Below are 25,209 nucleotides of genomic sequence, written 5' to 3'. Positions count from 1 at the left end.
TCTAAATTGGATTTCAGGTTTAAGATCCTATCTCCGGGGGCCGTAGCCCGTAGTACTGTTCAATAATTTTTCCCTTCTACACAAAACCCTTCTAGTTGATAGTAAAGCTTATCCCAATTTACGATTAAACGAAAAATCCTAAACGTATCAATTAATTTTTATGTAACATAAGTTTTGTGTAATAAATGATTTTATATTGTAAGGAGTCACCAAATTTTACAAACTTTGAGCTAAAAAGTCATTCCTACCCTAAATGAATGTTAATTTTATTTTAATAACAAAATGTGATAATTAATTAATAAAACTTAGAATTGTTAGACAAATAAATGAAATATAAAATAATAAAATTAAAATCATAAATCTAAATGTAACGCACGTGACTGATTACATAATACTGACAAAATTTAAAAAATTTACTAAATTTACTACTTGTATCTTTCAAAAAAATATCCGTATTTATTTGACTCGTACTAACAAATGTAATACACGTGATTGTTTACTAATTACTAGTAATTATTACTACATTTACGTAACCTTTTCATTAAAGATTATGGCATTGTTAGATAAATACTTACTACATTTTACTGCATTTTCAACTATAGATTGCTATGAGAATACTAGGAATATTTAAAATGATACTTTTATTATGAATGCTTGAAATTTGGAAAATATTAATATGACCCAATATTTATTCGAAGGTTATTAAATTTCAATATGAGAAGCAATAATAATTTTTGTTCGTAAAAACTTTAATACAAAAAAAAAAAATTATTAAATACTCCTAAAAAACTTATACCGGCAAAATTTTAATATCTTTCTCAATAAAAAAATAATAATAATGGATGAAAGTTAGTAAATTGAGTTGGTGATTCGCCAGTTTAAACTTAAACTCTAATAAGTCTATAAACATATGTTCATGTAATGCATATGTAAAGTCATAATCACCATTTTGAAGTATATTTACATAATACTTCGCGAAACCATAACCTTTTTCCATGCTAAAGCAAAGAATTTAATAAAAGGTACATTTATGGAAAATGGAGAATTCTGCCAAGTTTGTAAAATAAATGTTATTTAATAAATAAATATAGTATTTTTCACAAAAAGTTCGTAACAAGTACTAAATTAAAATATTTTTTTTTATAAAAAGCGGTTGGAATCATTATTTAAATTAAGCTAAGCAATTTTACTCCACAATCAATGCTACTATTTAAGTAATATGGTTTGACATAATGTAGATGGCATTCTTGCTCAAAGAACTCTGACAAATCTGATGAATCTGATCAACACAGTGTGGCCAACAATTCCGGGCTTCAAGATCGGAGTCCTCACATGCGAGCTCTTATTCCGGAAGTTCCGACGCATTTTCATGGAAATAAAATTATTTTTTATGTTATTTATATCAATCAAAATATTTATTACTTGACATCTGAAAGAATCGAATAAATGGGATAGAGGCCCGTTTTAAGCAAATTTTTAATTCGCTTAGAGGAAGTGATTCAGTTGACTATATGTGTGAAACGGTAGCTCGTGAAATTCGTTAACTTACGGGAAAAAAGATTGGAGGGGCTACTATAAAAAGTTTTTATTATGGGTACAGTGATTCGAAATATAGTACAGTAAAGTTAATTAGCAAATGGTTAGATAGTAAAGAAAATATTAGCAGTTTAGATAATAATGCGGAGTAGTGGCTGGGGAAGGAAGTGAAGGAACTGCCATTATATGAGTTAGGGCTCGGCAAATCTTTCCCTTGAAACAACCTGATATTCTATTGTTTATTACTTTCATTTTTACTTATCTAGTTGGCCCTTTCTCGTATATTATTTATGAAAAATATAATAAAGAGCTTTACTTCGATTTTTTAAGCGTGTTATGTGTTTTGTTTTATGTTCTCAAATATAAATTTTGTGTTTGCTATTAATGAAAAATAATTTGTCCATATCTGCTGGCTTGTAATAATGGTGAGACTCGCATTAAATGGCTTTATCATTTTCTGACTAGTGAAAAATCATCAAAACGATCACACGTCATAATTGTCATATGTCATATGATGGGAATTTTTTTCGCGTCTCGTGTATATAAACTCATTTTTTGCTCCAAAGTTTTTTTATCTCGTTGAAACATCGTATGAATACAAAATAAAAAATCAGAAAAATGGAAGGTAAGTTTTTTAGCAGTTTCTGCCTTCATTCTGTCAGTTCTGTGAGTATAAAACGTTAGGAATCCGAGTGGTCGATAGACCATGACTGGTTCTCTACTAAGTTATTTACTATATCGACAACAGTATAATGATTTCTCTGCTGACAAGTGCAAAGAACATAAACGATATGTTCGCACTTGCTTCATTACAAGTTACGTATTTTTCTTTCTTTGTTAGCAGTGGATGAGTCTGAGGAGCTTTAGCTCTTTGGATGGGGTTACGTCCTGTATTCAACTACCCAGCACCCCTGATTTCGCTCTGGGACTGGGAGTGTTTGAGTTTCGTCTCGGGTGGTTTCATCCTGCATGAACATTTTTTTTTTGGTTGTAAGCGGACGAGTCTGAGGAGTGATAGTCTTTGGATGGGGTTTCGTCCTGTGTTCAACTACCCAGCACCCCTGATTTCGCTCTGGGAGTGTTTGAGTTTCGTCTCGGGTGGTTTCGTCCTTGCAACCATGAGCTGTGTCTGCGATTTAATGTTGATAGACTTTTTCCTTGAACTTACTAATCATTATATTGTCATAGAGTGAGAAGAAATCGGCTTCAGTAAACGAATTCTGGGATAGTTCTGCGTTGCTACAAAAACGGAAGATTACAACTATTGTTGAACGCACGGCATTGTTGGTATGGAATGTTTGACTTATCGAAATCCTAATAAGCGTGATGAAATCCTAACATCTCTGCTCTTCTGTTTTTAAAGGAGGAGCATACAACAAATGTTATGGCTTCGACGTTCAAACAAGATCTGATTGTGCGAGAGGAGTTTACAAAACAAGAACGAATTGTACGAAATAAATTTGCGAGACACCTAAAGGAGACAGACCTGTCTTACAAAAGTCAAGAAAAGGTATAATGGATTCATAAACAGTGCGTTAATTCATTGTTTTTTATTAAAACAAAATTGAAATAAAAGCAATTTAACTTCTTTCGTATCTATCCGTCAACCAAAGCGGAAAAAAAAGTTATCGCTACGAGAGGTTAGGATATTGATAAGGCATTGAATTTTATGCAATCACATCCAATGATGATAAGGGTTTATTACCATGAATTTTTCTCAAAATTTTCTATTATTTTTGCGTGAACAGGCCAGAACCACGAAGGGCATGCCATTATCACCAGTAGTACGCGAAGAGGCACCAGGAGAAGCAACAGCACAACCAGATTCATCGTCATCAAATTCAGAAAGTGGAGGGACAGGGATTGCTAGTGGTATAAACGAAATTAATATGATAGGCCACATACTCCGTGCTACCACTACAAACTACAAAGTTGCTTATTGCTAAACATCTTCACAAAAACAACAGTAGATCAAACCAAAGTTGAAGTCCCTCCTTTGCGCGCGGTTACTCCTTCCTCTCAGAGGCTCAGCCACGAACTCCAGAAAATAAGGTAGTTGTATTTTCAACTGTCTTTACGCAACAAAAAATGTCTTCTCACCTTTCGAAGTACCGCCAGTGAGACGGAAGTAAAATCAACATATAGCGATTTAACATTCAGTGACGAAGAATCATCATCATCTATTCCTCTTACGAACTTCTTCTCTGAAACTTCTTCGCAGAAATCACCTAGTATGCCTAATCAGGAAGATGAAAATACGAAAACGATTCCTCCGATCATTATAAACGAGGTAACAGAAATGATGAGGCATTAAAACAGACATGTTTTTTCGCCTCTCCAATGACTAACTTAATCTATGCAGGATGGGGATATCATGACTGACAAAGAAGTAATGCGTGACACATATCTAAGAATACGTCAGGAACTCTGTGATCTTTCTTCGCAGAAGGATGTAAGTTTGCCGTTCTCTTTTCACGAATTCGTATCAATTTCAGGAAAAAATTTCTGTATTGACTATTGCTTTTCTTTTTTAGTGGATTATCGAAGGCTACAATGTTTCAGACGCGTTTCGCAAATATCAGATTACTAATATTGACAAACTAGTGGATGGCGAAATTTTTCAGTTTTCGTCAGATATTGAGGCAATCTTGTAAGTATAGGTTGGTTTAAAATCTGCAATTAAGGTTAAGATGTCTGACTGTCTAATGAATCCTTTGTACTATAGGTCCCTTCACTTTATCGACTTGACAAAAACGAAGAAGTCATTGTATTTAGATATTGAAGATCGGAAATGGCGTGCTTCACGAAGCAACCAATTCCGCCCAGTTTTTTCGGAAATTATGGACGATAAGAGAGGGTAATTGTCATCTGGCGCGTGCAGTCCTGTGATAATATAGTCTAATATTTTTTTTTTTTGTAACCAAACACAGGAGATAAATGACATAGATGAGTTTCGTTCCAAATTCTATGATATGTGGGAAAAGTATCGGGACAAAGTCATTTATTCAGACAGTGAGAGGCGCTTATTCGAAGCTACACAAGCAGTTGCACGTACATTGTAATATTCTTGGATTTCAATCTTGTTTTTCTTTTTCTTGACATTTCTCTCCAATAACTTTCTTTTTTCCTTTCAAGCTACGAAAGGATGCACATGTATCCACATTTAAGGAATAAAAATGAGGATACTGTTGTACATGACTATATACATGACACCTTCAAAGAAATATTCCGTGATCCGAAATATGAGATCGTTTGGTAACAAAATTTTGTTGAAACTTAGTCATTGTCATTGTTCTTTATTTTTACTTGTTCCGTAATAGGGCGAATGCTGAAAGCTTAACTTCAAGAGAACACCGAGCAATTTACGGACGTTCCCAAGGTAGAAAACCTGATATAACAATATATTGGTTATTTGAAGAGACACAGAAGCCAGCGGAAGCTCCTCAAAGTGGAGTAAAAAGGGTAAGGTCAACGGGAAATCTTGCGGGAAAGGCACCTCTGGTACCAAGTCGAACTAGAATCCCGGCTTATCTCACATGCTCGGAGCAGAATATTTTTTATAGAAACTTCATGTATCACGGGCTACGTCCCGATCATTTGTATTTATTTTTCGCATGTATTAATAAAAATTTTTTCTTGGCAAAATTTCGTGAAATAAGTTCACAAAAGTGGAATAACGTAAATTTTTATTTTGAATGCAAAAAAAAAAAATATCACCAAGCTCGAACAAACAGGGAAAGAAGAACAACAAAAAATAAAGATACAAAACGAGAGGATCCAACGAAAGTTCAATCAAAGTTCAATCAAAGTCACGTGATTTCACGTTAAAAAAATTTCTTCCGATAATAAAATAAAAATGACTTTGGGACTTTCATTTACTAATTTTCTTTTTTGTAGTTTTATTTAGGATAAATATCAAAATCTAGGATATTGTAGAGTTTGATCGAATGATAAGACTAAGAAGGGTTTTTAATAAATTTAGCGTCATTATGATATTCCTTACATTAGATACCCTAGATAGCCTTTATCCACCTAGATTAGTGTTACAATAGTTTAGATTAGTTAGGTCTATAGGTTCAATTTAGATTAGCGGAGTAGGTTTTTTCTTTTATTTTGTATATATTTATTTATGTCCGTAAATTACTCTGTTATAGGGTTAGATGCGCCGGGTGAGCATGTCTGGCTCTAAGTGTCTTGTACATTGGAGGCCCTTATTTTTTATCCTCAATAAAGATGCGTTACAGTTTTTTTTTTTTAAAAAAAAAAAAAAAAAAAAAATGCAAAAAAATATTTTTTGGGCAAGAAAATGCTGGATACATCATGAGTTTTATGTTACACAATTCAAATTATTTATACAGTCGATAATCTAAACGCTAATCCAAAAGGCGACGTTTATTTGGCTGTTATTGGCGTATTTACCTGTGAATCTGTTGGTCATCCCGTATAGTATTAAATTTTGATAATGTTAATTTAACCCTTCCAATATAGAATCTAATAACAAAATGTATTAAAGTTAAAATAATTAAATAAAATATTCCAAGATCATCTAGTACCAAAACTAATTATTTGTGAGTACCATTATATTAATATTTGTTTTATAAAAATTTTTTATCTAACAATTTCTTTTAAACGAAATTCATAAATTCATTCTATTTTTTACTTTGTGATCATCAGGAATCAGCTGATTTTTTTCGAACAAATTAAATATTTGTCGATCGCTGCTGTGCAACTGTAATACGTAATATAAGGCTGCCCTTTTTTTTTAAAAAAAAAAAATCCTAAACATAAAGCTGACATGGAAGAATTTAAGCTCAGTGATGATGTAATTGAACAAATAAAAAATTTTAACTATTGGAGTTTAACAGATGAACAAAGATTTTTAATTGATAAGCTAATATTAAATGAAGAATTAAAAGAACGTTATAAAAAGAATGGTTTATGCAAAGATTGTGAGCAGCCTAAAGTTTCTGAATATTGGTGTCAATGCAAATTTCAACAAAATTTCAAAAATTGGACTAGTGGAAATAATAAAGTTGATAATTTTATTCAAAAAACACAACTTAAAGCCAAAGTAGGTCGTGAAATGGTGGAATGGATTGAATATGATAGATTTGAAAATGTTGAATATTTGGCCAAAGGAGGATTTGGAACTATTTATAAAGCAATTTGGAAAGATGGATGTATATGTGAATGGGATTCTATAAATGATCAATGGGAGAGAATAGATTCTTTGGCAGGGCATAAAAATTTTCCAGTTGTTTTAAAATGTTTACATAATTCTCAGGATATGACATCCGAATTTTTAAGAGAAGTAAGTTACTTATTTGTATATAATTTTCAAATTACTGTTCCATTATAAACGGTAAATTTATTATTATTATGGATTCTTTTTTAGATTGAATCACATACTATGATCGTTTCAAGTCGTGTAACTCATTGTTATGGAATTACTAAAGATCCAGAATCTAATAATTTCATGATGGTAATACAATATGCGAAAGATGGTAGTTTAAGACAATATTTAAATAATATATTTAATTCAATAGAATGGACTGATAAGTTACAAATTTTAAGAAAGATTACAAAAGGCCTCAATATTATTCATGAAAAAGGATTAATCCATCGTGATATTCATTGTGGTAATATGTTAAAAGATGATAGTGATACATTTATTTCTGATTTAGGATTATGTCAACCAGCAAATGTAAAATCTTCTCAAAATAACGAATATGAAAAAACAGTATATGGAGTATTACCTTATGTAGCGCCTGAAGTTTTAAGAGGAGGAAAATATACTCAAGAAAGTGATATTTATGCATTTGGAATTATTGCATATGAAGTCTGTACAGGGCTTCCTCCTTATCATGATATTGCTCATGATAAAATCTTAGCTATTAGTATATGTCAAGGGCTTAGGCCAAAATCTAATTATAAAATTCCTCAACTAATTTTGGACATAATTAAACAATGTTGGGATGCTGATCCTTTAAAACGACCTAAAGCAAATGAATTATCTAATTTATTATATAAATTATATGATTCAAGTAAATTTATGAGTGTTCATGAAATCAATAAGCAAATTGAGGAAGCAGAAAGAATTAATGAAAAGTTTACTTCTACTTCATTACCATATAATGGTACTACTCTTTCATATACTACAAATCCTCAAGCAGTTTACACGAGTAGGCTTTTAAACTTTAAAAACCTGCCAGAACCAAAAAACGCTATTGATAACAAAGATGATGATAATTCATTCGGAGAATATTCAGGTAATTAATGTATTAGCTTATTTTACAAAAGTATTCATGAAATACTTTTAATATACAATTATTTTTTATTTTCTAGAATCCATAGAAGCAATAGATTTCACTAAACTCAACCTAGGTACTCATTTACATTAACTTGCTTTCTATATGATTGATTTTACCAATAATATTAACAATTTGCTTTAATAATTCGTTCTTATTAGATGAAAACAACTAAAGAAAAAGAAAAGGAAGAAAATTTACAAATATTCATAATGTAAATTTCATTATTTGTATCTATTATTTACTATTTTTTTTTTTATTACTACTACTACATTATGATATATTTTATTGGAATATATTTATTAATAAATTAAACCGAAATCAAATAGAATGCATTATATAACTTATTATATATGTAGTATGTTATAAAATCATAATAAAATAATAAATTACATTTTATATACATATTTTTTGATTTTATAATCGCATTTTCAATTTAACATTAAATAATTTAACCCTTCTATCTGAATATCCTTATATATTAATTCTTGATTTGAATGTATTTCTTATGATTAGTATGGTTCAATTGTTCACTTTGTCATACCTTTTGCTGTATGTTAAATTGTCAAAGTATGCTGTAAGTGATATGGTTTCTTTAGTTTAATTTATGTAATCACTACCTTTGGACAAAATAAGCATATTTACTTATTCACGTACATTTATGTTTTTTGCTTAGGTAATATTCTAACTTTTTTTCTTTGTATTATTATTAAGTATGTAATATGAATGAAGAACCTCACTTATTCATTTTATAGTTAGCAAACTAAAATAATCCATTCTAATTTCGTAATTATGTAAATTATGATACATTTGGCAAAATCAATATCGTTATTAGTAATTTATTTAAGAAATTATACTTTTTTTAATTTTAATATTTTAGAGATAACTTCTTTTCTTATTAATATAGCGATATCTTTTTATAATCATTGTCCATAGATAGTAGTACATCAATAATATAATAATTATTCTAAAGAGCAACCTACTAACTGAATTAAGCATAAAATTTATGACGTTATTAAGATACAATATTTTGAATATGTATTTGCATCATTAGTAAAAGATTTACCATAAGAGTTTAAATACTACTTTGAAAGCATTAAAGGAAATAAACAAAACAATAAAATGTCAAAATTATTAGAAAGAATGATGTTAAAATGTACGGAAAACTTTAATTCTGTTAAGTATGATTATTTTTATTTATCAGCAGTCAAAATTTTTCTATTTTCTTTCGTTAAACATAATTAATTTAACGATGATTATTATATTATAAATGAGTTCATTCATTAAATTCCCTTTACTTAATAATGACAAAGTTTCTTATATATTGTATTTATTCATTCCCAGTAAATAGTTTTTGTATAAATTTATACCAAACGGGCTCATTGGCTCAAAATTAGCTCAAATTTATGCAAAAATTAATCAAAATTTAAGCCAATCTAAAGCCAATTATATATGGATGAGCCCATTTGGTACAAATTTATACAAAAACTATTTACTGGGATTGAATCGTAGTTTGATAAAGATATAGTATTAAATCAATTATAGAGAATATTATTATTAGAAAATCTTGCATTATGAATAAACATAATTAAAATCATAGTTAAAATTGCTATCATATCAAAAGATTTTTTGTAAAATATTTTATCCAATTGCTACCAGTTGCTTTAAGTCTATGTACAGTAATTTGTACAATATAATTGTAATAACAAAAGATAATCAAATAGTAATTTTGGTACTAGATGATCCATAAAGAATTTTTTGTGAAATTTGTATTATAAGGTATTTCTATTTAATTACTGTATTCCTAAATTTCTGTCAGAACCTATAAAAAAAAGAATTTCTTACCAAGATTTATTCGTGACTTTTGTATTCATCAGCTGATTTTTTAACGCCTTTGTTTGACCAAATTAAAATAGATTTGTCGATCGTTGCCAATACGTAATATAAGGCTGCCCTTTTTTTTTAAAAAAAAAAAATCCTTTTACTCTGTTTAAACACATAAAGCTGACATGGAAGAATTTAAGCTCAGTGATGATGTATTTGAACAAATAAAAGATTTTTCTTATTGGGATTTAACAAATGAACAAAGGTTGTTAATTGATAAGCTAATATTAAATGAAGAATTAAAAAGACATTATATAAATCATGGTTTATGCAAAGAATGTAAACAGCCTAATACTTATTATGATTGGTGTAAGTCATGTAATGCTAAGCATTTTCAACAAAATTTCAAAAATTGGACTAGTGGAAATGAAGAAGTTGATAAGTTTATTCAAAAAATACAACTTAAAGTTGAAGAATATCAGGAAATTTTAGAGTGGATTGAATATGATAAATTTGAAAATGTTGAATATTTGGCCAAAGGAGGATTTGGAACTATTTATAAAGCAATTTGGAAAGATGGATTTATAAGCAAATGGGATTTTGAAAATAATCAATGGGAGAGAAGTAAAGTGTGGGGTAGTATGAAATATGAAAATTTTCCGGTTGCTTTAAAATGTTTACACAATTCTCAGGATTTTACATCCGAATTTTTAAGAGAAGTAAGCTACTTATTTGTATATAATTTTCAAACTACTGTTCCATTATAAATGTAAACTTACTATTATTTATTATTAAGGATCCTTTTTTAGATTGAATCGCATACTATGATTCTTTCAGCTTGCGTAACTCGATGTTTTGGCATTACTAGAGATCCGGAAACTAATAATTTCATAATGGTAATGCAATATGCAAAAGAAGGCAGTTTAAGACAATATTTAAATAATATATTTAATTCCATAAAGTGGGTAAATAAGTTGAATATTTTACGAATGATTGCAAATGGCCTCAATTCTATTCATAAAAAAGGATTAATTCATCGTGATTTTCATTGTGGTAATATGTTAAGAAATGATCATTTTACTATTATTACTGATTTAGGATTATGTCAACCAGCAAATGTAAAATCTTCTCAAAATAATAAATATGAAAAAAAAGTATATGGAGTACTACCTTATGTAGCGCCTGAAGTTTTAAGAGGAGGAGAATATACTCAAGAAAGTGATATTTATGCATTTGGAATTATTGCATATGAAGTCTGTACAGGGCTTCCTCCTTATCATGATATTGTTCATGATAAAATCTTAGCTATTAGTATTTGTCAAGGGCTTAGGCCAAAATCTAATTATAAAATTCCTCAACTAATTTTGGACATAATTAAACAATGTTGGGATGTAGATCCTTTAAAACGATCTAAAATACAAGAATTATATAATTTATTAGATAATTTAGAAGATGATTTAGAAGATGATAGTGAAGTCAAAAAGCAAGCTGAAGAAGCAGATAAAATTAATGAGAAGTTTACTTCTACTTCATTACCATATAATGGTAGTACTACTCTTTCATATACTACAAATCCTCAAGCAGTTTACACAAGTAGGCTTTTAGACTTTAAAAATCTTCCAGAACCAAAAAATGCTATTGATAATAAAGATGATGATAATTCATTTGGAGAATATTCAGGTAATTAATATATCAACTTATTTTACAAAAAATATTTTTAAAATTCTTTTAATATACAATTATTTTTTATTTTCTAGAATCCATAGAAGCAATAGATTTCACTAAACTCAACCTAGGTACTTATTTACATTAACTTGCTTTCTAGTACATGTTTAATTTTACCAATAATATTAACAATTTACTTTAATAATTCGTTCTTATAGATGAAAACAACTAAAGAAAAAGAAAAGGAAGTGAATTTACAAATATTCATAATATAAATTCCATTATTTGTAACTATTTTTTTTTATTATTACTACAGTATATTATATATTTTATTGGAATATTATTTATTATGATTAAAATCTTTTACTAAATAAAGTTTTTATAAATTAAACCAAAATGCAGTATAACTATTATATACCGTATGTAGTATCATTATAAAATAATAAATTACATTCTATATATATATATATATATATACATATGACTTTATAGTCGCATTTTCAAATTTAACATTAAATAATCTAACCCTTCTAATATTCCTTATATATTAATTCTTGATTTGAATGTATTGCTTACGATTAGTATGGTTCGATTGCCACTTTGTCATCACCTTTTGCTGTATGTCAAATTGTCAAAGTATGTTGCTGAAAGTGATAGAGTTTCTTTAGTTTAAAAAAAATAAGTGTATATGTGACGGGATGTAAACTTACGTAAATTTGTGTAAATATAGTACGTAACCTTGTGTAAAAATTTATGCAAACCTGTGCAAACTTACATAGGATTACACCCAGTAAATATGCTTATTTTTTCCAAAGGTAATGAATACATAAATTAAACTAAGAAACTATATCACTACAGCATACTTTGACAATTTAACATACAGCAAAAGGTGATGACAAAATCGAACCATACTAATCATAAGCAATACAATAAAGTCAAAAAATATATATATATAAAATGTAATTTATTATTTTATTATGATTTTATAACATACTACGTATATAATGCATTCTATTTGTTTTTGGTTTAATTTATAAAAACTTTATTAATAAATTTATCCCAATAAAATATATCATATACTGTAGTAGTAGTAATAAAATACAAATAATGAACTTCATATTATGAATATTTGTAAATTTTCTTCCTTTTCTTTTTCTTTAGTTGTTTTCCTCTAATAAGAACGAATTATTAAAGCAAATTGTTAATATTATTGGTAAAATCAATCATATAGAAAGCAAGTTAATGTAAATGAGTACCTAGGTTGAGTTTAGTGAAATCTATTGCTTCTATGGATTCTAGAAAATAAAAATAATTGTATATTAAAAGTACTTTTGTAAAATAAGCTAATACATTAATTACCTGAATATTCTCCGAATGAATTATTATCATCTTTGTTATCAATAGCATTCTTTGGTTCAGGCAGGTTTTTAAAGTTTAAAAGTCTACTCGTGTAAACTGCTTGAGGATTTGTAGTATATGAAAGAGTAGTACCATTATATGGTAATGAAGTAGAAGCAAACTTTTCATTAATTCTTTCTGCTTCTTCAATTTGCTTATTAAATTCATCACTCCCAAAATGTTTTAATCCAACTAATAATTTAAATAATTCATCTGCTTTGGGTCGTTTTAAAGGATCTGCATGCCAACATTTTTTAATTATTAAGTCCAAAATTAGTTGAGGAATTTTATAATTAGATCTTGGTCTAAGCCCTTGACAAATGCTAATAGCTAAGATTTTATCATGAGCAATATCATGATAAGGAGGAAGCCCTGTACAGACTTCATATGCAATAATTCCAAATGCATAAATATCACTTTCTTGAGTATATTTTCCTCCTCTTAAAACTTCAGGCGCTACATAAGGTAATACTCCATATACTTGTTTTTCATATTCATTATTTTGGGAAGATTTTACATTTGCTGGTTGGCATAATCCTAAATCAGAAATAATTGTATCACTATCATCTTTTAACATATTACCACAATGAAAATCACGATGAATCAATCCTTTTTCATGAATAATATTGAGGCCTTTTATAATCTTTCTTAAAATTTGTAACTTATCAATCCATTCTATTGAATTAAATATATTATTTAAATATTGTCTTAAACTACCATCTTTCGCATATCGCATTACCATCATGAAATTATTAGATTCTGGATCTTTAGTAATTCCATAACATCGAGTTACACGACTTGAAACGATCATAGTATGTGATTCAATCTAAAAAAGAATCCATAATAATAATAAATAATAATAAATTTACCATTTATAATGGAACAGTAATTTGAAAATTATATACAAATAAGTAACTTACTTCTCTTAAAAATTCGGATGTCATATCCTGAGAATTATGTAAACATTTTAAAACAACTGGAAAATTTTTATGCCCTTCCAAAGATTCTATTCTCTCCCATTGATCATTTATAGAATCCCATTCATATATACATCCATCTTTCCAAATTGCTTTATAAATAGTTCCAAATCCTCCTTTGGCCAAATATTCAACATTTTCAAATCTATCATATTCAATCCACTCCAACATTTCACGACCTACTTTGGCTTTAAGTTGTGTTTTTTGAATAAAATTATCAACTTTATTATTTCCACTAGTCCAATTTTTGAAATTTTGTTGAAATTTGCATTGACACCAATAATCAGAAACTTTAGGCTGCTTACAATCTTTGCATAAACCATTCTCTTTATAACGTTCTTTTAATTCTTCATTTAATATTAGCTTATCAATTAACAATCTTTGTTCATCTGTTAAACTCCAACGATTAAAATTTTTTATTTGTTCAATTACATCATCACTGAGCTTAAATTCTTCCATTTTAGCTTTATCTTTAAACAGAGTAAAAGGATTTTTTTTTTTGTTTTAAAAAAGGGCGGCCTTATATTACGTATTACAGTTGCACAGCAGCGATCAACAAATATTTAATTTGTTCGAAAAAACCAGCTGATTGCTGATGATCACAAAAGTAACAAATAGAATGAATTTATGAATTTCGTGTGAACTTATTTCACGAAATTTAAAAATTGGATAATCAGAATTTTAGATTGGATTTCAATTATTATGCAAGACTTTTACAAATTTTAAATGATCGGTCATATTCAATATTTAATGGTAGAATTTTTCATGAAGCAATTAAAGGTATGATTAATTCACGTCTATATTTAAATATTAGTGATCCAATTTTTACAACAGCAATTAAAGGGTTTGTTCGAGACATACATATATTAGCGAGAGATGTTATTTGGGTAGAAAGGTGTAAGGAGGTTAATAAATGGGAACGAAGTGTCGGTATCTCTAGGATAGTGAAAAAGAATTGTAAATTAGAGACATCTTCTTTACCATCTATAGGGTCAAATAGTAAACATAGAAATCAATTTATATATGATGTGTCACAAAGATGGCTGGGTAGTTACCTGGCAAATATGGAGCATAGGAAAAATTTATGGTTTAGTTTAGATATTTCTGATTTATGGTCGTATCATAATTTAGTTAAATTTAGAAGTTCTAAGTATGCATTAAATTATAGTATTTTAGACTAGTTTGTAGATAGATACTTTATTATGAGATATATTATGTCTAAATTATAACAAATTGTGTTTCAATAATTGTTATAATATTAATAAAGTTTGGTTAAAAAAAAAAAAATTTCACGAAATTTTGCCAAGAAAAAATTTTTAACATGCGAAAAATAAATACAAAGGATCGTGATACATGAAGTTTCTATGCTAAATAAAGCTACATACTCTATAAAAAATATTCTGACTCCGAGCATGTGGGAGAAGCCGGGATTCTAGTTCGACTTGGTACCAGAGGTGCCTTTCCCGCAAGATTTCCCGTTAATCTTACCCTTTTACTCCACTTTGAGAAGCTTCCACTTGCTTCTGTGTCTCTTCAAATAACCATATAATATGACCAAGGACCTTCTCCGCCTTGTCTTCCGTATCCTCATCTTCATACACAACAAATAAGGGAATCGACAACTTAAATGATGATTTCCCCTCGTACATTCCATGAAGTACCATTTCTCTGCATCTTTTACAATCCCATACTTTATCCAAGCCATTTTCGTCATCTATTTCGTCCGATTTGCGTTTGCTAGATAGTGAAGATTCCATCTGTACAGTGGCCTGTGCGAAGCCCTGCTTTTAAAGTCATCTTTTTTTACTTCAATCAGGCCAATTTTTCTCCCAGTTGTACTGATTCAATACCATAGTCAAGATTTCCGCGTCCATTCTTCCCTTCGATCAGCTTCTGGTACGATTTTGACTTGATCTTTGAACGGGTAAGTCGCGGAAGCGAGATACGTATATGAATAGATACTTTTGTGGCTTCATAGGGCACATCGTAGAAGTTGGTCAAGAAGTTTTCGTAAGACTTCTTTTTATTTTTCATTTTAGTATTGACGTAAGTCGAGTAATATGGATTGCAGAAGATGGTGTCGTGAATGAGGAATCTAGTAGCCCACAAGTATTATTATAATGGGAGTGAAGTTTCGCTACTTTTTTTATTAACTTACTTCTTTTTAGATTCTTTAACTTTAAAATCAAGCGATGCAAGTGAGTGATACAAGTGATACAAGTGCTGTTAAAGGCTCAAAGAAAATGAAAATGAAAATGAGAAAAAGAAAAGATAACGGAATCAAAGATAATATGAGCTAAAAAAGATTTATTAAAACAAAAAAAAAATAGCATTTACTATTCTACATGATAATTGCTAAATGAAAGTAAAATATTCCCCTACTCAAATTATCAAAGTGAAATATTTGGACTTAAGATATACAATTCAGAAAAGTTTATTGTGATCTACTTCTCATTTGTTCAAAGATATATATCGACTTTTTTTATTATTTTCACCCTGCATGAGATCAACTATCATATGACTTTCTTGCTTGAAAGCTCGGGATGTTGCCATAATCTTTGTAGTCCATTAACATTAAAAAATAAACACGTGATTTTAGGCAAAACATTTTTTCTGGAATTCTTATTAATACAGTTAAAAAATAAATACAAAGATTTGGGACTTTCTCGTGATAGGCTGTTGCTAAAATTCCTATGCCAATGTCTAATCCTACAGTATATATTTTTAATGTTTTTGCATAATGTGAATGTTCTATGTATACCTGCTGTTATAAGAAGAGATTATTAGTAGTGTGCAATATTTTTTATTTAGTAATAAAAGAAGGTACATAGCAAATTCCTCCTCCAGAATAATCAGACTTTTATTAACTACAAAGTTAGGGCACCTGAACTGAGAGCCTTGGGGTGGTTACCAAAGTTTGTCAAATCCAGTAATTCCCCTAAATCAAATAAATCTAACTTAGGGGTTACCCTTACTTTGCAAAATAAAAAAAAACACACCTTATATTTTAATCCAGGTAAATCTTTTCCTTCATGCAAAAAAAATGAGTAACCCAAATACAATCAAGTTCATCATCAAAGAAAGTTAAAGTAGTAGCAATAATATCATGGCAACTGTTTAAGAATCCACAATATGAAATCTTATTATTTAGTTATTAATATTACTATTCAAAATAATACAGAGTTTATGAGACTTACCATTTTGACCAGAATAGCTTTCAGATATAAAAATCTCTTGAAGATGATAAAATCAAAACCTCTTGTTGGTGGTAAATCGTAAATAAAGCCAAAATCACTTGTTTAATACAATTGGGAAGAGGCTTTAAATAAAAAATAAACTTTTGAATAAATAGTATGACTTGAACTGACACATTGAATATAAAAGTAAAATATAACTGAATTTATTTTTAGTCACATTGACAAGGTTGATAAAAATTAAATCATTTTGCCAAATATGGCATGATACAATTTTTGAAAAAATTATATCAATATGATTAGACATATATAGCTAGGAGTTTCAAATTTTAATTTATATATGTCTAGCATTTGACCTTTGTCAGTTGTATTTAGTTATACATGTAGGTGTCACAAATAATATGTATGTTTGACAATGTAATTTAAAAAGTGTATACTATATGGAACTATCATTTTATCTGTATAACAATGAGCTCAGAGTTCAAATAATATTTTAAGAACAATTTAATGTGAAGTATAGACTTAGTGCTTCCCTATAAAAAAAATAAATACGTTTTTAATATTGAAAAATACACAATTCCATATCTCAAATATTAGCTTTTTTAGTATAATTTTACATAAAGAACGTATTATTCGAGATACAGCATAAAATTGTGCATTTTTCTTATTTCTCTGTATCAAAAACATGTTTTTCGGTATTAAAAACATATCTCTAAGTATTAAAAACGTATTTATTTCTTTATAGGGCTAGTATTATTATGATTGCATTGCGTATCCTAAATCATAGCCCTATTCTGTGGTTTCTGTGAAATTCTGTGAAACACAAAAAATCATCGTCCCTGGATTAGGGTTAGATTAGATTAAGATTAGGGTATGGATTAGGATTAGAGATAAAAATTTTTAATAATTATATTATTTGATGTCGGTAATTTAATCGACTGTTGATAATTTGCATTAACAATCACTTTAATAATTCATTTTTATAGATTAAAACAACTAAATGAAGGAGAAGAAAGAAATTTACAAAATATTCAAAATAAATTTCTATTATTTGCTTTATTACTACTGTATGATATATATTTTATTAGAATCTTGTAAATAAAGTATAAAATTTTTTTTTTTTTTACTGGTTAACGATAATTTATTAAAACTTTGGAAATTTGGAAATTACATATATGCCTTTGGTTTGATTTATAAGTTACAGTTAAAAAAACTAAACAATAATACTAAACTAAATATTAGAGCAAATCAATAAATTGAAATGTCCCCGATAAACCAGGTCAAACGAAATATAAGCGATATAAAAAATACATCTTTATTAAAAAGATCGTATTTTTCTTTAGCCTAAACTCCTAAAGGCTCTACATGTAAATACTGTCATATGTAGTATGATGTTAAACAAATTTGTAATTGAAAAATAAAAAATAATTGTAAAATACTGATTTCTAAACCAAAAAGAAAGAGTAAATAAAGTATAAAATTATGGACGATGAAATAGCGCATTCTTATTGTGATATTACACAAATCCAAAAAAGGAAATTTTGCACCCAGCAAAAATTGGGAATCTTACCAGTCCAGGGATGGGGGTTATTTTACCGTTACGCGGAATTGTACAGTATTACTAATGTAAAATTTGGGATAAATTTCTGCAAATTCCATGGGAATCATGTTACACAGCCTCAGACAGTTAATTTTAAACACGTTAAATATTAAACGTGTTAGTTTTTTTGCAAAATGTCATTAAAAATTCCTTCACATTAAATTTTTTTTTTTTTACAACTCGCGTAAGCGCATCTCTTTATTAAGCAAATTGGGAACAGAGAACAATTTACAGATTAAACAAAAGAAATACATTCCGGGCGCTTCGGCCTACCGCTCGGTCAACTTTAAATACTAAACTACATTTGACATAATTATTATTAAAGTACAAAAAGTGAAACTACTTGTTAATATGCCTACGTCTACCTCCTTTACCTTTTCCATAACTCCACCCCTTTTTTTGTTAATACTTATTACTGTCCACCCTTCACTGTCACTCTCTTCTTCTGCTTCACTCCTGATCACCTTGTTTACCTATAACCCGCTTTTTACCTTCTTTTATTTCTTCTTCATCAGAAGATGAGACCGCAAATTTTGACCCGAATACTAACGTAATTTTTGTTCGTGAAGATTCTTCACGGTTGCATCTATTATGTGACAGTGTGACAACGATAAAATTATTACATACTGCTATAATGCACTGAGAAATGAATCTTTCGATTACAGCGCAGAGTGGTATATTATGAAAATGAAGTATAATGGCAAAAGTGACTCCTGCGGGACTATTTTATTTTTATCTCTTACTAACTTCGGAATTATAATACAGGTCTTGTTTCGAAAAAGTTCTCTTGAATTAGCAAATATTAAAGAAATAAAAAGAAACAAAAGAATCTACCCTCTATGTCGAGACATTATTTCTGATCAGCTTATTCGAGAATTATTTCTTTTAAAAAAAACGATTTTCGTTCCGCGTGACCGGAACTTAATCCTTTATATAGACTTTGTAGATATGGGTAATAGGTGGAATAATTTCCAAGAAATATTATGGCGTTACGGGCTCGCAATTAATCTTCTAGGATCCGCAAGCATGCCATATATTTGCTTCTACTTTACCATGAAAGATTTTTGGCTTTTATTCTTTTAGAAAAAATTGACTACAAATCATGTTTGAACTTTGAAATAATAAAATTCATGTTTATAATAAAAAGCACGAAAATATAATGTATCATTATTTTTTTATTTATGATTAATGTCATCAAGCTACATAAACAAAAATAATTTTTACTGATAATAATTAACACTCGCGCTTTTTTCCTGGTTTACTATCTTCCCCCTCTTCATCTACTTTGTTTCTCTTAGTTATATTTTTAAGCGCATAAAAAAATCGTAGATGATCTTCTTGAAAGACAGTCGATGCATTTTTATAATCAATAATCCCAGGACCTGTTGCTGGTTTGATCTATTCCTTAGATCATATGGTTCATTATTTGTAACGTAAACTTGTATTATCTTATTGATTATAGGCGTATTTAATTCTTCTTGAAAAATTTTTCCATTCTTAGCTTTGTAAAACATTTTTGGATCGATCGTGCTGAGAGCTCCTGCAATTGTTTTAACCGAATAACGCAATTTCACTTGAACAAAAACCGGAACCTCAACTTGCTCAAATCTAACAAAGAAAATTAGATCAGGACCACAACGATCATCCGGGAAATAAAATGTTGGACGTTTCTCAGGTGATACAGTGATTTTTCATTGATGCTGTTGGTTCTCTAAAAGACTGAACTACGGGAGACAATAGTGATCGTTTATATTATTTCTTCGTGATTTGAATTTTCCACTTAATGTATCTTCAAAAGCATGCGTCTCATCAAGGATAATTATAAACTTCTTTTTGTCGCTTGATTTTTGTTGGATTTTTTGGTATAATTTACCAATGCAAGTCATTACAGACAATAGTGTGCAAGTATTGAGTCGCAACATAAGTTCAAGAAATATTTCATCATCATATTCATAAAGATCTTTTGTTAAGTTTGTATTAGGAGCCAACGTTGTTTATTGAATTCTGATGCACTGTCCATACAATGCCATAATATAAGAAGTCGAGAAAAAATTGCACAACACACAATATTTTCAAGATTTTGTGTTAATTTCTCACTAAGGAGAGTTTCGATTGTCTCAATAATGTCACTGAACCTCCATTTCCTTTTCTTGTTGCAACAAAATAAAGCCCCCAGTTCTCGCATAGTAATTCATAACAAGTCCTCGTTTTCCACATCCAGACGTTCCTAAAAATCAATAAATTATTCTTTGCTTTGGCAATCGCGGACTGGATAGCTGAAATTCGGGCAATTGGTTTTTATTATTTCCGAGAAGTTTGTATAATAATAGTGAGGGACATTTTTTACTTGAAGTGGCAGGTACAGGTGTTTTAAGTGTTATTGGTGAATCGAATAACAGCAATGGATCATTATTTTTTATGTACGTTTCAAGAAATTGACCGTGTTTTTTGCTTTTGAGGAGATCTTTGAATATTTCATCAGGTTCAGGTGCAACTAAAAAGTTTATGAATAAAATGAATACTATTATTATCATAACAAGTATAACATAATAAATGATGAACGTAAGGCCATAATGGTAAGAAGATTGATGACTGCGACTAAGTTGGTTTGGCAAATTACGGGGGAAAATAGGACGAGATTTTGTGAGATTGTTATATTCCAACTTTTAATATCTTAAATAAGCTTTAGTCGTATCATTAGCAAGCTTGGCTGCATCTTAATCCTAAGACTAGTATTTCTGAGATGAGACGAAAAAGCAACAGATAGATGTTAAATAGATAAAGATGAAATTCTCTCTTGAAAATAACTTCCCCATCATCAAGCTTTTCTTTATACAGATCTTTATAGAAATCCAAAATTCTATAATTTGTATAAATTGATATCATACTGAATTCTTTCCGGAAGTGTAAGTAATAATTTCTTTAGTTAAGTTTGAGGAAGTTTTGAGGTTCATGAATTTGTTATGAGGATTGTGAGGATTGTAGAGGTTTGCAAGGTTGCGAGAGTTGCGAGGATTTTGAGAGGTTTGCGAAATTCGAGAGTTTGTTCATATGAATTTCAGGAGGTTTTGTTATGGTTATGAGATAATTGAAAATAATTTTTTTTTTCGAGAGTTCGGAGAGAAATGTAGATGAAAAAATTGAGCTGGTTACGGGAAAAAAGACGTGTAATACCTCGCGAAGGACCTGCTCTAACGTGAGAAAGACATCAGATTAATAAAAGATCTGCGAATTTCTTGTTCGAGAGGTAAACCATTGGGAGACACATACCAGTTACCAGTGGTGGCGGTCGATGATGGTTGGACTATTATGTATATTTTGGAGGAGATTCTATGAATGTTGAATTAACTAGGAAGTAAGAAAAAAAAGATAAACTCAGATTTGCGATTTCATTGGATGACGTCACGTGAGAGGACAGAAACTCACGTGATCGATCATTTCTCATAAATCATTATGCAACCTTTTCACCCTTTTAAATATTCTTTTTTCCTGTCATTGTGCTCGTCATTGTCTCAATTTTAAAAATAAATAAAATTTTAATGTCGAGATCTACACGATGATTTTCCAGAAATTTTTCATACTTTTCGTTATTTGCTTTATTTTTTTTCGTTTTTTACCCCAATACTTTCAAAGGAACTTCCAAAATGGCCTTCTTTAATTCTGTAAGTCATTGCCGATTTCAAAGTTGAATGTAACACCGCTACCTAGAATAAAACAGCCAACCATGATGTATCTACGGGTGTAAGTGAGCGAGTTCTTAGAAAAAATTTTTTAAGGTTTAGGGACGTTATATATATATATAAAAAAAAAAGACGTGTATTCACTTTGAGTTATGCGTCATACGTGAGCATTTATACAAAATTTTTTTTCATTAGAGCATATTTATATAAAATTTTCGTCGATCTGGTTCCGTATCTGACTAATTTGCCGTGTGTGAAACAAAACGATTTTAAAAAGTAATAGCGCATTACTCTGCGGTTTTTTTTTACTCGGACTACCCAGCCGTAATATTATTTTCTCCGTGTTTGACAAGAACGTATTGCAGTTTGAAAGAATCCTTGACGAAGAAATTATTGAAATTTTGGACGAGGAATGAATATATTTTTTTTCGGAACATTTACAAGAAAACGATTTCAAACTAATGACCATTATTCGTACAGTTTTTCTGAAGGCCTTATTAAACAACAAGGAAGTGCTAACAACATAAATTTTCAGCGAGATCTTTACTAAGGTTTATGAGGTTACTTTATTTCTGGTTGCTTGCTTCTCTTATATAATTGACGATTTTTATCTTATTTCTATCTATACAGATTATCGATGGGACAACTGAAAGTCAATGTTGGGATATTGTGTCAGTATATAGATAGATAGCTTAGATGAACGAAACACTGGCAGGCATTAGTATAGAAACACCATTTCATTTGTAACAAGTTTATTTATTACCGAATCTTGTAATTATTTTTTATATAATAAATCAGTAATTCCGATCGTGACATTTTGTCCCGTTTTATACTGATACTGACGACCTTTTGAGTTATTCCTACCTGTATAAAACAATGTCAAACGCTCAACTTATAATGGATTCATTGAGAGAATTAAATAATAAACTCCTAGCTGAGATTGCAGAGTTTAGGAAGTAGAATCTGAAATTTTCGAACTTAGAGATAAGTTGCTGAGATCGAGGCTGAGAATGCTGAACTTTCACGCTCATTAACACAAATACCAAGTCACGCGAAGCGTCCGGATGAGGAAGTGGAAATTTTCTTGATTGGGCAGCTGTAAAGAAGAAGAGATAAGATAAAGGAATCGGGAAATGATAAGACTAATCAAGATACAGCTTCGATTTCGCAGATTTATGCGTCTACAACTTGCCATGAATGAAAAAATGAACAGGGATTGATTCAAGAAATGTCTTTGCCTACCAAAGTAAATCATGAGACTAAAATTTCAGAGACCGCGCGGTCCGGAAACCTGACACTATTGATGCATACGGATTCCGGAGGCAGTATATCTCAGCGTTTGGCTCAGTTATGTGACAAAGCCCTTATCGCGGAAGAGTGCACATTGAAAGCAAATCAAGAAGAAATATTATGTTGGTATCACTACGGAAGAAATTTTATATTTCAGGAGAAGGCCTTGAACGATAAAAACAAAATTGGCGAAAAGAAGGCGAGAAGCTTAATATATGACGAAGTTGTGAAGCAACTTAACATGTAAGAAAAGATCTCAAGATATCGGGAACGCCACTCCCGGATGTATCAAGAGATAATTTGCGTAAAAAAACTTAGATGGCCGTGAAGTTCTACAAATTGTTTGAAAGGTAGGTATCAGGTCATATAGTGTGAATGAAATATCAAAGTTTACTAATGATGAAATCCAAAAGGTTATAGATCACTTCACTGTAAAGTCCAATTTGGATTTCACTGATGATCCCGAAGAGCAAAACGAGGATAATCCTTCCAATTCGGAAACAAACCAGATTAATGAATCGGACGCGCAAGCCATACTAGCTGAGGTTAGTAAATCTAACAATTTCCAACTTTTCGCTTTTCCTCTGGATCGTCAGGTAAAATCAAAACATGTAATCAGGTTGGTGTTAGAACGGTTTCCCTGTCTATCTTTTGGGAGTAGTTTATACAGTGATGGATTTATCTTAATAGTTCAGCACTCTGCCCTCTATGTAATTCTGTTCGTAAAGAAAATACTTCAACAGAATAACCGGTGCAGGAGATTATTATGGAGAAGACTCAAATGTGGGAATGCACTTTATAACTGTCCGATTTTTATAAATACCTGTCATCTTTCGATCCGCATCCAGTTTATATCTTAGTGAGATGTCGCAAGGTCTTTGAAACGAACTGCGCCACGAACGAGAAGAAGTTGATAGAATGTCAATGTATTTCTTCAGCAGAGAGTAATACCGCGAAGGATATATTAGATAGATTTCAGCATATAAATGTTTATGTGAACTACATACTTTATAGGATTTACTCGCTGCATCATGTCGCTTCCTCTGACGACATATGTATTATTATTAATAAAAATCGAATCTACTTTTTTTTGCTAAATGCCTAAGGCCAAGCATTTACGAAAAAAATAATTTCATTACTTAAACATGGGGATATTGAATTGTTTGTCTTTAGGTATAAGCACCAAGCCCGGATCTTAATATTTTTTTTTCGGTAGATAGGCATGATATCATTTCCACAGGACTATATTTCGAATCAGAATTTCCTTTCAACTGTATTAGCGTTGATAAAGTTTGTCACCGAAATACAGTGTATAAATGAGAAAAGCCCATAGATCCGTTGTTGCTTCACATATACAGTCGAACTTTTAATCAATAAAAACTCGCGTGGATTTTTCTTAAATTATTGGCAAAATTAATTATGTTTTACTTAGGAGTGAAGTTATCCATAAGCTATAGGAACCCATTAAGAGCGATAAAATATAATTCATTCTCTCTCGAAAATTTTAAATGCATTTAAACGTTAGTCCAAAGTACATCATGTCATCATCAATTACACTATTATACTAATTAATAGTAATCTTTTTTCTTATGGATATTTTATTATTTTATGATTTTATATATACAATATTTCTCATCATTCATTATTGAAACCTTTATTTCTTATATTTCTTTATAAAAAAAAAACCCATTTTACATTTATTTTTTTCATTAAAGAAATCAAAACCGTTGTACTCTT

General features: G+C 29.8%; 9 protein-coding genes across 9 annotated transcripts; 6 read left to right on the top strand and 3 right to left on the bottom strand.

Moving 5' to 3' along the window:
* Positions 1-2,327: 2,327 nt before the first annotated feature.
* On the top strand, positions 2,328-4,473 carry OCT59_015168 (uncharacterized protein; the record flags this gene model as incomplete). Its single annotated transcript, XM_066139826.1, has 10 exons — positions 2,328-2,351; positions 2,725-2,823; positions 2,900-3,046; positions 3,285-3,408; positions 3,504-3,588; positions 3,655-3,826; positions 3,899-3,988; positions 4,071-4,186; positions 4,262-4,393; positions 4,467-4,473. 10 exons carry the CDS (start codon positions 2,328-2,330, stop codon positions 4,471-4,473), a joined length of 996 nt encoding a protein of 331 aa, XP_066002664.1.
* A 35-nt stretch (positions 4,474-4,508) lies between these two features.
* On the top strand, positions 4,509-5,479 carry OCT59_015167 (uncharacterized protein; the record flags this gene model as incomplete). Its single annotated transcript, XM_066139825.1, has 4 exons — positions 4,509-4,594; positions 4,672-4,791; positions 4,857-4,998; positions 5,444-5,479. The coding sequence occupies 4 exons, from the start codon at positions 4,509-4,511 to the stop codon at positions 5,477-5,479; spliced, it is 384 nt and encodes a 127-aa protein (XP_066002663.1).
* Positions 5,480-6,331: 852 nt separating this feature from the next.
* On the top strand, positions 6,332-8,019 carry OCT59_015166 (uncharacterized protein; the record flags this gene model as incomplete). Its single annotated transcript, XM_066139824.1, has 6 exons — positions 6,332-6,485; positions 6,603-6,847; positions 6,932-7,040; positions 7,539-7,805; positions 7,882-7,920; positions 8,006-8,019. The coding sequence occupies 6 exons, from the start codon at positions 6,332-6,334 to the stop codon at positions 8,017-8,019; spliced, it is 828 nt and encodes a 275-aa protein (XP_066002662.1).
* A 1,834-nt stretch (positions 8,020-9,853) lies between these two features.
* OCT59_015165 (uncharacterized protein) lies at positions 9,854-11,565 on the top strand (the record flags this gene model as incomplete). Its single annotated transcript, XM_066139823.1, has 5 exons — positions 9,854-10,037; positions 10,137-10,387; positions 10,478-11,348; positions 11,426-11,464; positions 11,552-11,565. 5 exons carry the CDS (start codon positions 9,854-9,856, stop codon positions 11,563-11,565), a joined length of 1,359 nt encoding a protein of 452 aa, XP_066002661.1.
* A 925-nt stretch (positions 11,566-12,490) lies between these two features.
* On the bottom strand, positions 12,491-14,167 carry OCT59_015164 (uncharacterized protein; the record flags this gene model as incomplete). The annotated part of the gene is made up of 5 exons (XM_066139822.1): positions 12,491-12,504; positions 12,590-12,628; positions 12,693-13,557; positions 13,652-13,896; positions 14,014-14,167. The coding sequence occupies 5 exons, from the start codon at positions 14,165-14,167 to the stop codon at positions 12,491-12,493; spliced, it is 1,317 nt and encodes a 438-aa protein (XP_066002660.1).
* A 323-nt stretch (positions 14,168-14,490) lies between these two features.
* Positions 14,491-14,889, top strand: OCT59_015163 (uncharacterized protein; the record flags this gene model as incomplete). The annotated part of the gene is made up of 1 exon (XM_025326709.1): positions 14,491-14,889. One exon carries the CDS (start codon positions 14,491-14,493, stop codon positions 14,887-14,889), a length of 399 nt encoding a protein of 132 aa, XP_025174802.1.
* Positions 14,890-15,192: 303 nt separating this feature from the next.
* OCT59_015162 (uncharacterized protein) lies at positions 15,193-15,465 on the bottom strand (the record flags this gene model as incomplete). Its single annotated transcript, XM_066139821.1, has 1 exon — positions 15,193-15,465. The coding sequence occupies one exon, from the start codon at positions 15,463-15,465 to the stop codon at positions 15,193-15,195; it is 273 nt and encodes a 90-aa protein (XP_066002659.1).
* Positions 15,466-21,463: 5,998 nt separating this feature from the next.
* Positions 21,464-22,173, bottom strand: OCT59_015161 (uncharacterized protein; the record flags this gene model as incomplete). Its single annotated transcript, XM_066139820.1, has 3 exons — positions 21,464-21,693; positions 21,773-21,806; positions 22,120-22,173. 3 exons carry the CDS (start codon positions 22,171-22,173, stop codon positions 21,464-21,466), a joined length of 318 nt encoding a protein of 105 aa, XP_066002658.1.
* A 1,237-nt stretch (positions 22,174-23,410) lies between these two features.
* On the top strand, positions 23,411-24,598 carry OCT59_015160 (uncharacterized protein; the record flags this gene model as incomplete). The annotated part of the gene is made up of 2 exons (XM_066139819.1): positions 23,411-23,822; positions 23,886-24,598. The coding sequence occupies one exon, from the start codon at positions 23,411-23,413 to the stop codon at positions 23,717-23,719; it is 309 nt and encodes a 102-aa protein (XP_066002657.1). The 3' UTR covers positions 23,720-23,822; positions 23,886-24,598.
* Positions 24,599-25,209: the final 611 nt, after the last annotated feature.

The sequence above is a fragment of the Rhizophagus irregularis genome, chromosome 23, assembly GCF_026210795.1.
Source record: "Rhizophagus irregularis chromosome 23, complete sequence".
Classification (NCBI taxonomy): domain Eukaryota; kingdom Fungi; phylum Glomeromycota; class Glomeromycetes; order Glomerales; family Glomeraceae; genus Rhizophagus; species Rhizophagus irregularis.
This window is presented reverse-complemented; position numbering and strand designations above follow the sequence as displayed.